The sequence below is a fragment of the Anser brachyrhynchus genome, assembly GCF_964034855.1.
Source record: "Anser brachyrhynchus genome assembly, contig: SCAFFOLD_663, whole genome shotgun sequence".
Lineage (NCBI taxonomy): Eukaryota > Metazoa > Chordata > Aves > Anseriformes > Anatidae > Anser > Anser brachyrhynchus.
Window position 1 is genome coordinate 3,128 of NW_027663715.1, and position 15,707 is coordinate 18,834.

Genomic DNA, 15,707 nt, shown 5'->3' on the forward strand with positions numbered 1-15,707 from the left:
GGGGGGGGCACTCAGCCCGCCCCCCCCCGCTAATCCCACGCCCGCCCTAATCCCAGCATCTGCGCGGCTGGGAATGGCGGGGGGGGGGGGGGGCGGCCCCCCCACGCAGCGTTCCCACGCGGTGCCCCCCCCCGCCCACCTCCGCCCCACGCAGGGACCTTGAGCGGCCGCTGGGGGGGGGGGGGGGGGGCAGCGGGGGGGGGCGAAGGCCCCGCCCCTGCCTCAGTTTCCCCCCCCCGTGCCCTCGGGGCCCCCCCGGGGGGGGGCGGAGCCGGGGGCGGAGCCGCCCCCCCCGGTGCCCCCCCCTCACCACTCGCGGCCGCCCGAGGAAGGAGCAGCGGAGCGCCGGGCCCGCGCCCCCCCCCGACCCCCCCCGGCCTCCCAGGCACCCCCAGGCACCCCCGGGACCCCCCCCCCCTTAGAACCGGCCCCCCCCGGACCCCTCTTTCCCCTCCTGCCCCCCCCCTCCCGCCGGTCCCCCCGTGCCCCCCCCCCGTGTCCCCTTTCCCCGGTGTGACCCCCCCACGCGTGACCCCCCCCCCCTCCGCGCGCCCCTTCCCCCTTTCCCCGCGTGTCCCCCCCCCAGTTCCCATGGAGGCCCCCCCCGAGCCCTGCGAGCCGCCCCCCCCGCCGCCCGCCCCCCCCCGGACGCGGGGCTCTCCCACGCGGGACACGGCCACGGGAGGCAGCGCTGCAGCGCCCGCCTGCGGGGTGCCCACGAGGGCAGGTGGGGAGGGGGCGCGGGGGGGGGCGTGGGGTCGGGGGGGGGCTCGGGGGGGGGTCGGGGGGGGTCCCCGCTTCGTGCCTGGGGGGGGGCGGCCGGGGTCCGGGCGTGTGCGCGGACACGAGTGGGCTGCGGGGCGCCCCCCCCCCCCCACGGGGCTGTGCACACGCGTGGGGAGCCCCCCCCCCCCGTGACCCCCCCCCGGCCTTGCACACGCGTGTGCCCCTGACCCCCCCCCCGGACGTTGCCCCGTGGATTAGCTGGGGGGGGGGGCGGCGTTAATCCCGCACCCACGGGTGGCAGCGGGGGCACGGGGGGGTCCCGCTGAGTGTCCCCAACCCCCCCCCCCCCACCCAGCACTCGCCCCCCCCCCCCCCTCCGCTGCCCCCCCCCCCCCGGGCGCTGCCTCCCCGCTGCCTCCCCCGGGCCTCGTTAGCGCCGAACGGCACAAACAGCACCGGGCCCCCCCGGGGGGGGGGGGTGCCCGGGGGGGGGGGGCACCCAGAAGGGGGGGGGCACCCAAATAAAGGGGGGGGGCACCCAGAGAGGGGGGGGGCACCCAAATAAAGGGGGGGGCACCCATGGGGGGGGGGCACCCAGAGAGGGGGGGGGCACCCAGAACGGGGGGGGGGCACCCAGAGCAGGGGGGGCACCCAGAGAGAGGGGGGGGCACCCAGAACGGGGGGGGGACACCCAGAATAAAGGGGGGGGGCACCCAGAGAAAAGGGGGGCTCCCAGGGCAACGGGGGGGGCACCCAAAATAAGGGGGGGGCACCCAGAATGGGGGGGCACCCTGAGAAAGGGGGGCACCCAAAAATAAGGGGGGGGCACCTAAAACAAGGGGGGGAGCACCCAGAGCAAGGGGGGGAACTCAAAATTAGGGGGGGCACCCAGAATGGAGGGGGGCACCCAAAAAAGGGGGGGGGGGGGCACCCAAACAAAGGGGGGCACCCAAAAGCTGTACCTGACACTTGGGGGGGGGGGGGGGGGTCCAAAATAAGGGGGGGGGCACCCAAAAGCCCAGGGCTGCACCCAGAGCTGGGGGGTGTCCGGAATAAAAGGGGGGGGCACCCAAATAAAGGGGGGGCACCCCAAAATGCAGGGGGGGGGCACCCGAACATGGGGGGCACCCAAGCGACCCGGGGGGGTCACCCCGAGCTCAGGGACACCCCCAAAGCCCGGGGGGTGCCCCCGGGGGGGGGGGGGGGGGTCCCAGCAGGGGGGGGGCGGGGCTGGGGCTGGAGGGGCGGGGCCTGAGCTGATGGGGGCGGGGCCTGGGGCGGGAGGGGGCGGGGCCGGTGGCGGGAGGGGCGGGGCCGGGGCGGGAGGGGCGGGACCGAGGCGGGAGGGGCGGGGGCCGGGGGCGGGAGGGGCGGGGCCGGGGGCGGGAGGGGCGGGGCCGGGGGCGTGGTCACGGTGGGGGCGGGGCCGGGGCTGGCGCAGCGGCGCGGGGCGGGGCGGGGCCGGGCGCGGAGCCTCCCGGGCGGGGGCCGCTGCGCTGCGGGACCGGGATGGGCGAGGGGCGGCCCAGGTACTGGGGGGGGGGTACTGGGAGGGACTGGGAGTGACTGGGGGGGAACTGGGAGCTGGTCCAGCTCTGCTGGGGGGGGACTGGGAGGGAACTGGGGGGGACTGGGAGTGAGTGGGGGGGGTACTGGGAGGGAACTGGGAGCTGGTCCAGCTCTGCTGGGGGATACTGGGAGGGAACTGGGGGGGTACTGGGAGTGAGTGGGGGGGTACTGGGAGGGAACTGGGAGCTGGTCCAGCTCTGCTGGGGGGGACTGGGAGGGAACTGGGGGGTACTGGGAGCTGGTCCTGCACTGCTAGGGTGGTACTGGGAGGGAACTGGGGGGTACTGGGAGGGAACTGGGAGCTGGTCCAGCGCTTCTGGGGGGTACTGGGAGTGACTGGGGGGAGCTGGGAGCTGGTCCAGCACTGCTGGGGGGGGACTGGGGGGTACTAGGAGGGAACTGGGAACTAGTCCAGCAGTGCTGGGGGTACTGGGGTGTGGGGGGGAGCAACACTGGGGATACTGGGAGGGAACGGGGAGGGAGCTGGGAGCTGGTTCAGCAGGGCTGGGGGTACTGGGGGTTACTGGGAGGAAACTGGGAACTGGTCCAGCAGTGCTGGGGGTAGTGGAAGTGAACTGGGGGGTGGGGGGAACAACACTGGGTTTACTGGGAGGGAACTGGGAACAGGTCCAGCACTTCTGGGGGGTACTGGGAGGGAACTGGGGGATGGGGGGCACAACACTGGGGATACTGGGAGGGAACTGGGAGCTGGCCCAGCAGGACTGGGGGTACTGGGGGTTTCTGGGGGGTTGGTACTGGTGGGTGCTGGGAGGGAACTGGGAGCTGGCCTAGCAGGACTGGGGGTACTGGGAGTGACTAGGGGGGTTACTGGTCAGGAACTAGGAACTGGTCCGGCAGTGCTGGGGGGTACTGGAGTTCCTGGGGGGTACTGGGAGTTACTGGGGGATGGGGGGTGCAACACTGGGGATGCTGGGAGGGAACTGGGAGCTGGCCCAGCACTGCTGGGGGTACTGGGAGGGAACTGGCCTGGAAGAACTGGGGGTACTGAGAGTTACTGGGGGGTGGGGGCAGCACTGAGGTGTACTGGGGCACGGTCTGGAAGCACTGGAGTTACTGGGGGACCTGGGGGGAGTATTGGGAGGTAAAGGGAGGGAACTGGGACATGATCTGGAAGCACTGGGGGATACTGGGAGTTACTGGGGGTGGCGGCCAGCAGCCGATGCTACTGGGGGGGTTGCTGGACGTGTCGGGCCTTACTGGGGGTTACTGGGAGGCAGCTGGTGTTACCGGGGCTGGGAGGCAGCAGCTGGGGGGGGCCGTACTGGGCCATACTGGGCCGTACCGGACCACAGCGGGGCGGCGCCGGGGCACGCCGGGAGGCGCGGGGGGGCTGCGGCGGCCGCCGGTGCCTCCCCGGGGCGGAGCTGCGGGGCCCCCCCCGGCCCCCCCCCCCCCCCCGGGCCGGCCCCGCCCTGCACCGGGGCTGCTGCGGGCAGGGACCGGACCGGGACCGGGACCGGGACCGGTGCCACCCCCGTGCCCCCCCCCCCCCCAGCATGGCCGACTACCTGATCAGCGGCGGCACCGGCTACGTGCCCGAGGACGGGCTCAGCGCCCAGCAGCTCTTCGCCACCGCCGACGGCCTCACCTACAAGTACGGGGGGGCACGGCCCCGTCCTGCACCCCCCCTGCACACCCCGCACCAGCCGGCCCGGTTCGGGGGCCCCCCAGCCCGGTTTGGGGGTCCTCAGCCTGGTTCAAGGGTCCCCAGCCCGGTTTGGGGGTCCTCAGCCTGGTTCAGAGGTCCCCAGCCTGGCCCAGGGATCCCCAGCCCAGTTTGGGGTCCCCAGCCCAATTTGGGGTCCCCAGTCCGGTTCAGAGGTCCCCAGCCCTGTTCGGGGGTCCCCAGCCAGGCCCCGTTCAGGGGTCCCCAGCCCAGTTCGGGGGTCCCCAGCCCAGCTGGGGGATCCCCAGCCCGGTTCAAGGGTCCCCAGCCCAGTTCGGGGGTCCCCAGCCCAGCTGGGGGATCCTCAGCCCGGTTCAAGGGTCCCCAGCCCGGTTTGGGGGTCCCCAGCCTGGCCCAGGGATCCCCAGCCTGGTTCAGGGGTCCCCGGCCCAATTTGGGGGTCCCCAGCCCGGTTTGGGGGTCCCCAGCCTGGCCCAGGGATCCCCAGCCCGGTTCAGGGGTCCCCAGCCCGATTTGGGGGTCCACAGCCTGGTCCAGGGATCCCAAGCCCAGTTTGGGGTCCCCAGCCCGGTTGGGGGTCCCCAGCCCCGACTCCATGCCCAGTGTGGCACCGGGGTCCCTGAGCACTGACGTCCCCATGGGGCCACCCCAAATGTCCCCCCCCCCCATCCCCACAGCCCACGTTGCCCCCCCAAACACTGATGTCCCCATGGGGCCACCCCAAGTGTCCCCACCCCGCACCCCCCATGGGCTCCCCTGTCCCCATGCCCCCCCCCCCCATGTCCCATGGGGTACCAGGGCTGGGGGGGCCCCATGGGTGACCCCCCCCCCACGCCTCCCCCGCAGCGACTTCCTCATCCTGCCCGGCTTCATCGACTTCACGGCTGACGAGGTGGTGGGTCCTGTCCCCGTCCCCCCCCCCCGGTGACATCCGTGTGACCCCCCCCGCGCCCCCCGGTGTCACCGTGACCCCCCCTGGGGTGGCTGGGGCTGGGGGGGGGGGGGGGTGACACCCACCTACATCCCTGGGGTTGGGGTGGCATGGTGAGGGGTGGGGGGGGGGGGTCCCAGGGGGTGCCCCTGGTGGGGGGGGGGGCAGGGAGGAGAGGGTCTCTCGGCCCCCCCAGGACCTGACGTCGGCGCTGACCCGCAAGATCACGCTCAAGACCCCGCTCATCTCGTCCCCCATGGACACGGTCACCGAGTCGGACATGGCCATCGCCATGGCGGTGAGCGGGGGGGGGCCCCCCCGGGGCTTTTGGGGTGCGGGGGGGGTGCCCATCACGTTACGGTTTGGGGGTGCGGGGTTTGGGGTGCGCATCCCTGTGTTATTTTGGGGGTTATGGGCTTGGGGTACCCGCCCCGTCTGGTTGGGGGTGCACATTTGGGGTGCCCCCCCCCCTCTGGTAGGGGTACGGGGTCGGGGTGCCCATTCCTTTACGGCTTGGGGGTGCAGGGTTGGGGTGCCCACCCCTGTCTGGTTTGGGGCGCCCACCCCTGTGCGGGGCCGGGGTGCAGGGTCTGGGTGCCCACCCCTGTGTTATTTTGGGGGTTACAGACTTGGGGTGCCCACCCCATCGGGTGGGGGGGTGCACATTTGGGGTGCTCCCCCTGTCTGGTAGGGGGTGCAGGTTTGGGGCGCCCACCCCTGTGTGAGGTCAGGGTGCAGGATTGGGGTGCCCACCCCCTGTTATTTTGGGGGTTACAGACTTGGGGTGCCCACCCCATCTGGTTGGGGGTGCACATTTGGGGTGCCCGCCCTGCCTGGCTCAGGGTGCAGGGTCGGGGTGCCCATCGCTTTATGGTTTTGGGGTGCAGGGTTGGGATGTGCACCCCTCTATTATATTGGGGGGGGTGCAGGGTTGGGGTGCCCGTGCTGTGCGATTTGGGAGGGGGGGTTCACATTTGGGGTGCGGGGTCGGGGTGCCCATCACCTTACACTTTGGGGTGCCCCCCTGCCTGATTTGGGGTGCGGGGTCGGGGTGCCCATCACCTTACACTTTGGGGTGCCCCCCCGCCTGATTTGGGGTGCGGGGTCGGGGTGCCCATCACTTTACACGTTGGGGGCGCAGGGCGGGGGCCCCCCCCCACCCCCCGTTGCCACTGTGCCCCCGCTGCCCCCCCCCCAGCTGATGGGCGGCATCGGCATCATCCACCACAACTGCACCCCCGAGTTCCAGGCCAACGAAGTGCGCAAGGTCAAGGTAAGCGGAGGGGGGGGGACCCCCGCGCATCACCCCCCGACCCCATAACCCCCCCCCACCCCATCCCAGCATCACCCCCCCGCCCCCGGCCGTGCCCGCAGCGCTTCGAGCAGGGCTTCATCACGGACCCGGTGGTGCTGAGCCCCGCGCACACGGTGGGCGACGTGCTGGAGGCCAAGCTGCGGCACGGCTTCTCCGGCATCCCGCTGACCCAGAGCGGGCGCATGGGGAGCCGGCTGGAGGGCATCGTCACCTCCAGGGACATCGACTTCCTGGCGCAGCGCGACCGCGGCACCCACCTCAGCCAGGTGGGGGGGGCGGGGGGGGGAATTGGGATGGGATGGGGATGTGGGATGGGGATATGGGGTGGGATGGGGGTGGAGAATTGGGGTGGGGAGGGGGTTGGATGGGGATATGGGGTGGGGTGGGGATGGGGTTGGGATGGGATGGGGATGAGAATTGGGGTGGGGAGGGGGTGGGGATGGGGTTGGATGGGGTTGGGATGGGATTGGGGTGGGATGGGGATGGAGAATTGGGGTGGGGAGGGGAGGGGATGGGATGGGGATATGGGATGGGGTGGGGATGGGATGGGAGGGGGATGGGATGGGATTGGGGTGGGATGGGATGGGATTGGATGGAGATGGGGTCAGGGATGGGGATGGGATGTGGACGGGGTCGGGGATGGAGATGGGATGGGGAGGGAATGGGAGGGGATGGGATGGGATGAGGATGGGTTGGGGATGGGATGGAGATGGAGACGGGGACAGGGATGGGATGGGGATGGAAGTGGGAATGGAGATGGGAATGGAAGCCTAGTAGGAGTGTGGGGATGGAGCATGAGATGGAAGGGAGGATGGGGGTGGGACGGGGACGCCGGCACGGGATGCAGGGGTGGGGTGGGATGGGGATGGGCACAGGCCGGTGGTGCAGGGGAGGGGCTGAGGACAGAGCTGGGACACGGAACGGGGTGGGGAAGGAGGTTGGATGACGGGGGGGGGATGTGGGGATGGGGTGGGGTGGGGTGGGGTGGGACACCGGGGTGGGGATGGGTCAGGGTGCAGGATGGGGGGTGTTGAGGGGCCACACGGGTCCCCTGGGGTCCACCATCACCCCCGGTGCCCCCGGCCCCACAGGTGATGACAAAACGCAACGACCTGGTGGTGGCCCCGGCCGGCGTCACCCTCAAGGAAGCCAACGAGATCCTGCAGCGCAGCAAGAAAGGTACCGACCCCATCCCCAAACCCCATCCCCAAACCGCATCCCCGACCTAAAACCCCATCCCCCACCCCAAACCCCATCGCTGACCCCAAACCCCATCCCAAACCCAATCCCCAACCCCCAATCCCATCCCCAACCGCATCCCCGAACCCAAACCCCATCCCCGAACCCATCCCTGACCCGAAACCCCATCCCCAAGCCCCATCCCAAACCCCATCCCCGACCCCAAACCCCAACCCCATCCCCGACCCCAACCCCATCCCCAACCCCATTCCCGACCCCAAACTCCATCCCCAACCCCATTCCCGACCCCAAAACCCATCCCAAAACCCATCCCCGACCCCAAAAGCCATCCCAAACCCCATCCCCAACCCCAAACCCATCTCAAACCCCATCCCTGACCCCAAACCCCATCCCCGACCCCAAACCCCATCCCTGACCTCATCCCCAAACCACGACCCCAAACCCCATCCCCGACCCCATCCCTGACCCCAAACCCCATCCCCAACCCCATCCCCAAACCACGACCCCAAACCCCATCCCCGACCCCAAACCCCATCCCTGACCCCATCCCCAAACCCCATCCCTGACCCCCAACCCCATCCCCAACCCCATCCCCAACCCCATCCCCATCCCCAACCCCATCCCCAATCCCATCCCCATCCCCAAACCATGACCCCAAACCCCATCCCCAACCCCATCCCCAAACCCCGACCCCATCCCCATCCCCAAACCCCATTCCTGACCCCAAACCCCATCCCCGACCCCAAACCCCATCCCAAACCCCATCCCCGACCCCAAACCCCATCCCCAACCCCATTCCTGACCCCAAACCCCATCCCCGACCCCAAACCCCATCCCCAACCCCATCCCCGACCCCACACCCGCCCCATCCCTGCCCGGCGTCACCTCCCCGCGCCCGCAGGGAAACTGCCCATCGTCAACGAGAGCGACGAGCTGGTGGCCATCATCGCGCGCACCGACCTGCAGAAGAACCGCGACTTCCCGCTGGCCTCCAAGGACGCCCGCAAGCAGCTGCTCTGCGGGGCCGCCGTGGGCACGCGCGAGGACGACAAGTACCGCCTGGACCTGCTGGTGCAGGCCTGCGTGGACGTGGTGGTGCTGGTGGGTGGGGGGCCGGGGGGGGCCGGGGGGCGGCTCTCATACACCCCCTCCACTCCGTGCCGCTGTCCCCCCCCCCGCAGGACTCGTCGCAGGGGAACTCGGTGTACCAGATCGCCATGATCCACTACATCAAGCAGAAGTACCCCGAGCTGCAGGTCATCGGGGGTAACGGTGAGCGCGGGGGGGTGGGGGGACTGGGGGGGACCTCGGGGGCCTGGAACCCCCCCCCCCAGGTTTGGGGGTAATGGGGTGGGGAGGTGAAAGAGTGGGGTGCGGTGGGGTGGGGTTTGGGTTGCGTGGGGTGGGGTTTGGGGTGCCGTGGGGTGGGGATTGGGGTGCCATGGGATGGGGAGCAGAACCAGGGGATGGTTGATTGGGGTGCCATGGGGCAGGGGCTGGGGTGCTGTGGGGCTGGCAGTAGGGCAGGTTTTGGGGTGCCACGGGGTGGGGAGCAAAGTGGGGAGGAGGTTGGGGTGCCACGGGGTAAGGATTTGGGGAGCCGCGGGTCGGTGAGCAGAACAGGGGGACACTTGGGTGCCGTGGGGCAGGGGTCGAGGTGCCCTAGAGCTGGCAGTGGGGCAGGGGTTGGGGTGCTGTGGGGCACAGCTCGGGGTGCTGTGGGGTGCAGATTGGGGTGCTGGGGGGCTGGCAGTGGGGCAAGGGTCGGGGCATTGAGCAGGACAGGGGGGCCATTGGGGTGCGCAACTGTGGCACCACGGGGCTGGGCTGGGGGGCGCTGGGGGGTGACAACTTAGGGCGGGCAGGGGGCTGTGGGGTGGGGGCTGCGGGCGGGGGGGCTCCGTCCCCACCCCGTGACACGCGGTGTCCCCGTCCCCCCGGGACACGCAGTGGTGACAGCAGCCCAAGCCAAGAACCTCATCGACGCCGGCGTGGACGCCCTGCGCGTGGGCATGGGCTGCGGCTCCATCTGCATCACCCAGGAAGGTGCGCGGGGACCCCCTGCGGCCCCCCTTCAACCCCCCCCCGCTCCCCCACATCCCCCCAGCCCACCCCTGTGTGTGTGTCCGTCTCCCCCCCCCCCCCAGTGATGGCGTGCGGCCGCCCCCAGGGCACGGCCGTCTACAAGGTGGCCGAGTACGCGCGGCGCTTCGGCGTGCCCGTCATCGCCGACGGCGGCATCCGCACCGTGGGGCACGTGGTGAAGGCGCTGGCGCTGGGCGCCTCCACGGGTGAGCGGGGTCCTTGGGGGGTGGGGGGGTGGGGTGGGGGACACGGGGACGGGGTCACGGCTGCGCCCCCCCCCCCCGCCCCGCAGTGATGATGGGGTCGCTGCTGGCGGCCACCACGGAGGCGCCGGGCGAGTATTTCTTCTCGGACGGCGTGCGGCTGAAGAAGTACCGCGGCATGGGCTCGCTCGACGCCATGGAGCAGGGCGGCAGCCAGAAGCGCTACTTCAGGTCTGTGGCTTTTGGGGGGGGTGGGGGGGGGTTAATCCCGGCCGGCCCTGAGCCCCCGGTGGCCGTCCCCGCAGCGAGGGTGACCCGGTGAAGGTGGCGCAGGGGGTGTCGGGCTCAGTGCAGGACAAGGGCTCCATCCACAAGTTCGTGCCCTACCTCATCGCCGGCATCCAGCACGGCTGCCAGGACATCGGCGCCCGCAGCCTCTCCCTGCTGCGGTGAGCACGGGGACGCGGGGACCTTGGGTCTTGGGGACACGGGGACACAGGGACCTTGGGTCTTGGGGACACAGGACGGTTGGGGACCTTGGCGATGTGGAGACCACGGGCAGCTTGGGGACATGGGGACCTTGGTTACCTTGGGGACCTTGGGGACATGGGGACCATGGGGACCTTGGGTCTTGGGGACACGGGGGCTGTTGGGGACCTTGGGGACGTGGAGACCACGGGCAGCTTGGGGACATGGGGACCTTGGTTACCTTGGGGACCTTGGGGACATGGGGACCATAGGGACCTTGGGTCTTGGGGACACGGGGACCTTGGGTCTTGGGGACACGGGGACTGTTGGGGACCTTGGGGACGTGGAGACCACGGGCAGCTTGGGGACACGGGGACCTTGGGTACTGGGGACACGGGGACCACAGGCAGCTTGGGGACATGGGCACCTTGGTTACCTTGGGGACCTTGGGGACATGGGGACCACGGGGACCTTGGGTCTTGGGGACATGGGGACTGTTGGGGACCTTGGGGACGTGGGGACCATGGGCAGCTTGGGGACATGGGGACCTTGGTTACCATGGGGACCTTGGGCACCTTGGGGACCTTGGGGACCATGGGCACCATGGGGACCGTGGAGACACGGAGACCTTGGGGACACAGGGACCTTGGGGACACAGGGACCATGGAAACCTTTGGGACCGTGGAGGCATGGGGACCTTGGGGACATGGGGACCTTGGAGACCTTTGGGACCATGGGGATATGGGGACCATAGGGACATGGGGACGTGGGGACCTTGGGGACCATGGAGACCTTGGGGACACGGGGACTGTTGGGGACCTTGGGGACACAGGGACCTTGGGGACCTTGGGGAAGTGGGGACATGGGGACCTTTGGCACCTCGGGAACATGGGCACCTTGGGGACATGGGAACACGGGGACCTTGGGGGCCATGGGGACCTTGGGGACACGGGGACCTTGCGGACATGGGAACATGGGGACCATGGGGACGTGGGGACCTTGGGGACCACAGAGACACAGGGGCCTTGGGGACCCAGGGATTTTGAGTGCCACGGGGACTCTGGGGACAATGGGGAGCATGGGGACCCCACAAGGACCTTGGGGACCACAGGGACCTGGGGGGTGATGGAGTACGGGGACCTTGGGGGCCACGAGGACCGCAGGGGACTTTGGGTACCATGGGGACCACGGGGACCCTGGGGACCTTGGGGACGACAGGGAGCACGGGGACCCCATAAGGACCCTGGAGATGAGGGGAAGTGTGGGGACCCCACGAGGACCACAGGGACTTTGACCCTGGGGGTAACGGGGAGCACGGGGACCCCACGAGGACCGTGGGGACCCCACGAGGACCATGGGGGCCCTGGGGACCACAAGGACCATGGGGACTATGGGGACCACAGGGACCTCGGGCACCCTGGGGGTAACGGGGAGCACGGGGACCCCACAAGGACCATGGGGACCCCACGAGGACCATGGGGACCGTGTGGACTTTAGGGACCCTGGGGGTGACAGGAAGAGTGGGGACCCCCCAAGGACCGCGGGGGGACCCTGGGGGCGACGGGGAGCACAGGGACCCCATAAGGACCGTGGGGACCGCAAGGACCACAGGGATTTGGGGCACCCTGGGGGTGGCGGGGACCACGGGGACCCCCCCCCCCAAGGACCACAGGGACCCCCACGGGCACTATGGGGGGGTGACGGGGAGGGGGGGGCCCACGGTGCCGCTGCCCCCCCCAGGTCCATGATGTACTCGGGGGAGCTGAAGTTCGAGAAGCGCACCATGGCGGCGCAGGCCGAGGGGGGGGGTCCACGGCCTCCACTCGTAAGTGACCCCCCCTGGACCTGGCGGGGGGGGAAGGGGGGGTCCTCGGGGGGGGGGGAAGGGGGGGTCCTCGGGGGGGGGGGTGGCCCCCTGGGGGTGGGGGTGACTGGGGTGGGGGTGGGGGGCACCACGTCAGATCCTGCCTTGGGCCCCCATTGCCGTGGGGGGGACTGGGGGGGCTGGGGGGGGGGGGGAACCCCATGGGGGGGGGGGGGGGGGCACCCGGGGGGCGGGGCTTCGGGCTTCTGAACTGGGCGGGGCTTGTGTAAAGGGGGCGTGGTTTGTGTAAAGGGGGCGTTGTTTATGCAAATGAGGCGTGGGTTATTGAGTGGGGTGTGGTTTATATAAAGGGGCGGGGCTTCTGGCAGGAGGCGGGGCCTATAAGGGGGCGGGGCTTCTGGCAGGAGGCGGGGCTAGCCAGCCAGCCAGGTCGTCTGCTGATTGGCTGAACGATGCGCTGGTCGGCCGGGCGGTGGGCTGGCTGCGATGTGATTGGCTGGCTGGGAGCCTGGTCTGGGATGCTGATTGGCCGGTGGAGGTGCTGGTTGCTGGGCTTGGGTGCTGATTGGCCAGGCTGGATGCTGATTGGTAGTTCTGCATGCTGATTGGCTAGACTGGATGCTGATTGGCTAGATTGGATGCTGATTGGCTGCCTGGCTGCTGATTGTCCGTCCTGCATGCTGATTGGCTGCCCGGCTGCCCGCCGGCCACGTGGCTTCTGCTGGCCACACCCATGGGTGGGGTTGGGGGGCGGAGCTAAGGAGGGCGGGGCTGTGGGCGGGGTTAATGGGCAGGGGGCGGGGCTTCGGGGCTGCCCCGCCTCCCGGGGGACCCCCTCTGCGCGGGGGGGGCCGTGGCGGGGCCGTGACCTTGTCCCTTCTCTCCCTCGCTGCCCGCCCCGCGCAGCGTTACGGTGCTGCCATGTAAGTACGGGGGGGGCCGGGGGGGGGGCCCTCCCCATCCCCCCCCCACCCTTCCCATCCCCCCCCAACCCCCCCCCCCCATCCCCAGCCCCCCCCTCCCCATCCCCCACCAGGATCTGACGTGGTGCCAGCCTCGGGGGGGGCACGGGAGGGGGTCCTCAAACACCCCCCCCCTACTCACCCCCCCCCTCCCCGCTTTGTCCCCCCCCCCCCCCCGCAGTTACCAGAAGCGGCTGCACTGAAGAGGGGCTGCGAGGGGGGGTCCCCGCCGGGCCCCCCCCCATTGCCCGTCGCCCCCCAGCCCCCCCCCTGCCGCTAGGCACCGGCAGCACCAGGACGGCGGCGCCGCGCCAGGGCTGGACCCCTCGGCAGCGGGGGGGGCCGGGACCCCCCCACCAACCTGGGCCCCCCCCCAGGGGTGCTGCACCCTGTAGGGGTGCGTAGGACGTAGTCCGCTGCTTGCACCCCCCCCGTTTCGCCCCCCTCCTCTTGGGCGGGGGGGGCGTTGGACCCCCCCCCCACAGCCCCTCAGGCACTTAGGGACAGGCTCCGGGCTGGGGGGGTCCCGGGGGGGTCCCCAGAGGGGCCACAAATAAAGACCTGGAGCATCCGTGGCTGTGCCTGCGTCTGCCCCCCCCCCGGGACCCCAGCGCCGTGACACCGGGGGGCAGGGGGTGTGAGGGGGGGGGCACGGTGGGATCCGGCCCTGGGGGGCTTGAACCATGGGTGGCGGGGGGGGGGGGCACAGTGGGCACGGTTTGCACGCTTGTGGTACAGCCCAGCATGCCCCAGCACACCATTGCACAGCCTTGCACACCATTGCATGGATTTACACACCAGGTCCAGCCTTGCACACCATTGCACAGCCCTTGCACACCGTTGCACACCCCAGCACACTATTGCACGGCCTTGCACACCATTGCGTGGATTTACACACCAGGTCCAGCCTTGCACACCGTTGCACAGCCTTTGCACACCATTACACACCCCAGCACACCATTGCACGGCCTCGCACGCTGGCGCAGGTTTGCACGCCGCAGGTGTGCCTTTGCACACCACGGCCCTGGCGCGCGCACAGCTCTGCCCACGTGGCCCAGCCTTGCCGCTCTGGGTACAGATTTGCACACTGCTGCGAGCTTGCACACCAGCTGTGCGACCTTGCACAGAGCGGCCCAGCTTTGCACGCCGTGACGTGAGTTTGTGCAGCGTGACACAGCGCCGTGCACCATGGCACAGCTTTGCACGCCTGCACCCCACCCCCAACTGCTGCACACCCCCCCCCAGGTCAGCGTGTCCCACAGTGGTGGCGCAGCGGCTGTGCAAGGGGTGTGCAATGGGTGTGCGCAGGGAGGAGCGAGCCCAGAGGAGGCCACGAGGGTGCTCAGGGGCTGGAGCCCCTCTGCTGCGGGGTGGGGGGAGCTGGGGGGGGCTCGGCCTGGGGAAGGGAAAGCTTGGGGGGGGGGCTGGGGGGAGGGTTGGGGGGCTCTGGGTTCCAAAAACCAGCCCAAAGGTTGGTCCTAAGGGGGGGTTGTGGGGTGCAGGGGCAGCACCAGGGGGCACAGAGGGGCTGGTGCCAGGCAGGGGGACACCTCGGGGGGGGGCACAAATACGGGGGGGGGCATGGTGGTGTCACACACGGGGGGCGGATGGGGGGGACCAGCGGCACGGCTGGGGCCGTGCGTGGTGACGCTCGTGGTGACGCCTGGCAGCGTGGCGGTGCTCGTGGAGAGCCCTGCCCTGGGCACCGGGGGGGGGGTCCTGACCTGCCCCCCCCCCCCAGCACGGGGCTGGCCGCCCCCACGGGGACGCAGCCACGGCCCCGGCCCCACATCATGGGGCTGCTGCGGGTTTACGGGGTGCTGCTGCGGCCCTGGTGCAGCACGAGTGTGAGTGTGTGCGTGGGTGGGTGTGCAGTGTGCGTGTGCAGTGCGTGTGTGAGTGCGTGTGTGTGCAGTGCATGAGTGTGTGCATGCATGAGTGTGTGCGTGCATGAGTGTGTGCGTGCATGAGTGTGTGCGTGCATGAGTGTGTGTGTGCATGACTGTGCAGCATGTGTGCATGAGTGTGTGTGTGGTCAGTGCGTGTGTGTGCAGTGCATGAGTGTGTGCATGCATGTGTGTGTGCAGTGCATGTGTGTGTGCATGGGTGGGTGTGCAGTGTGCGTGTGCAGTGTGTGTGAGTGCATGAGTGTGCAGCGTGTCTGCAGTGCATGAGTGTGTGAGTGCATGAGTGTGCAGCGTGTGCGTGCATGAGTGTGTGCAGTGTGTGTGTGTAGTGTGTGCATGAGCGTATGCAGTGTGTGCGTGTGTGTGCATGCAGTGTGTGAGTGCATGAATGTGTGTGCATGTGTGCAGTGCATGTGTGCACCTGTGAGTGTATGCAGTGTGTGTGTGTGCAGTGTGTGTGCGTGTGCGTGCAGGCAGGTGCGCAGTGCCCGAGTGTGCAGTGTGCGTGCAGGTGCGCGGGCAGCTGTGCAGTGAGCAGCGCATGCAGCGCACGCGCTGTGCACGAGTGTGTGCGGTGCGTGCGTGCAGCGCCTGTGGGTGTGCGGTGCACGCGGGGCGTGCAGGCGCGCGGTGCGGCCGTGCAGCGGGGGGCCGTGCCCGCGCGGTGTCGTGCAGCGCGTCCCCCGCAGCACACGGCTGGGTGGCCGCGACCCCCACGTGTCCGTGTGGCCGCATCGGTGTGCTCATACCGGCGTGGCCGTGTGGCCCTGTACCTGTGTCCCCGTGTGGCTGTGTCCCTGTGTCCGTGTGTCCCCGTGTGCCCGTGTCCAAGTGGCTGTGTCCCCCCTGTCCCCGTGTCCGTGTGTCC

At 70.3% G+C, this 15,707-nt stretch overlaps 1 protein-coding gene across 1 annotated transcript; it reads left to right on the forward strand.

Moving 5' to 3' along the window:
* The first annotated feature begins 2,149 nt into the window (after positions 1-2,149).
* LOC308186938 (inosine-5'-monophosphate dehydrogenase 1-like) lies at positions 2,150-13,504 on the forward strand. The gene is given in 17 exon segments (XM_080609094.1): positions 2,150-2,255; positions 3,812-3,910; positions 4,790-4,838; positions 5,071-5,172; positions 6,073-6,147; positions 6,249-6,455; positions 7,281-7,368; positions 8,291-8,490; positions 8,571-8,661; positions 9,340-9,435; positions 9,537-9,680; positions 9,767-9,908; positions 9,983-10,126; positions 11,886-11,946; positions 11,948-11,970; positions 12,877-12,893; positions 13,114-13,504. Coding segments are annotated over 17 exon segments (1,782 nt in total). The 5' UTR covers positions 2,150-2,235; the 3' UTR covers positions 13,338-13,504.
* The last annotated feature ends 2,203 nt before the right edge of the window (positions 13,505-15,707 follow it).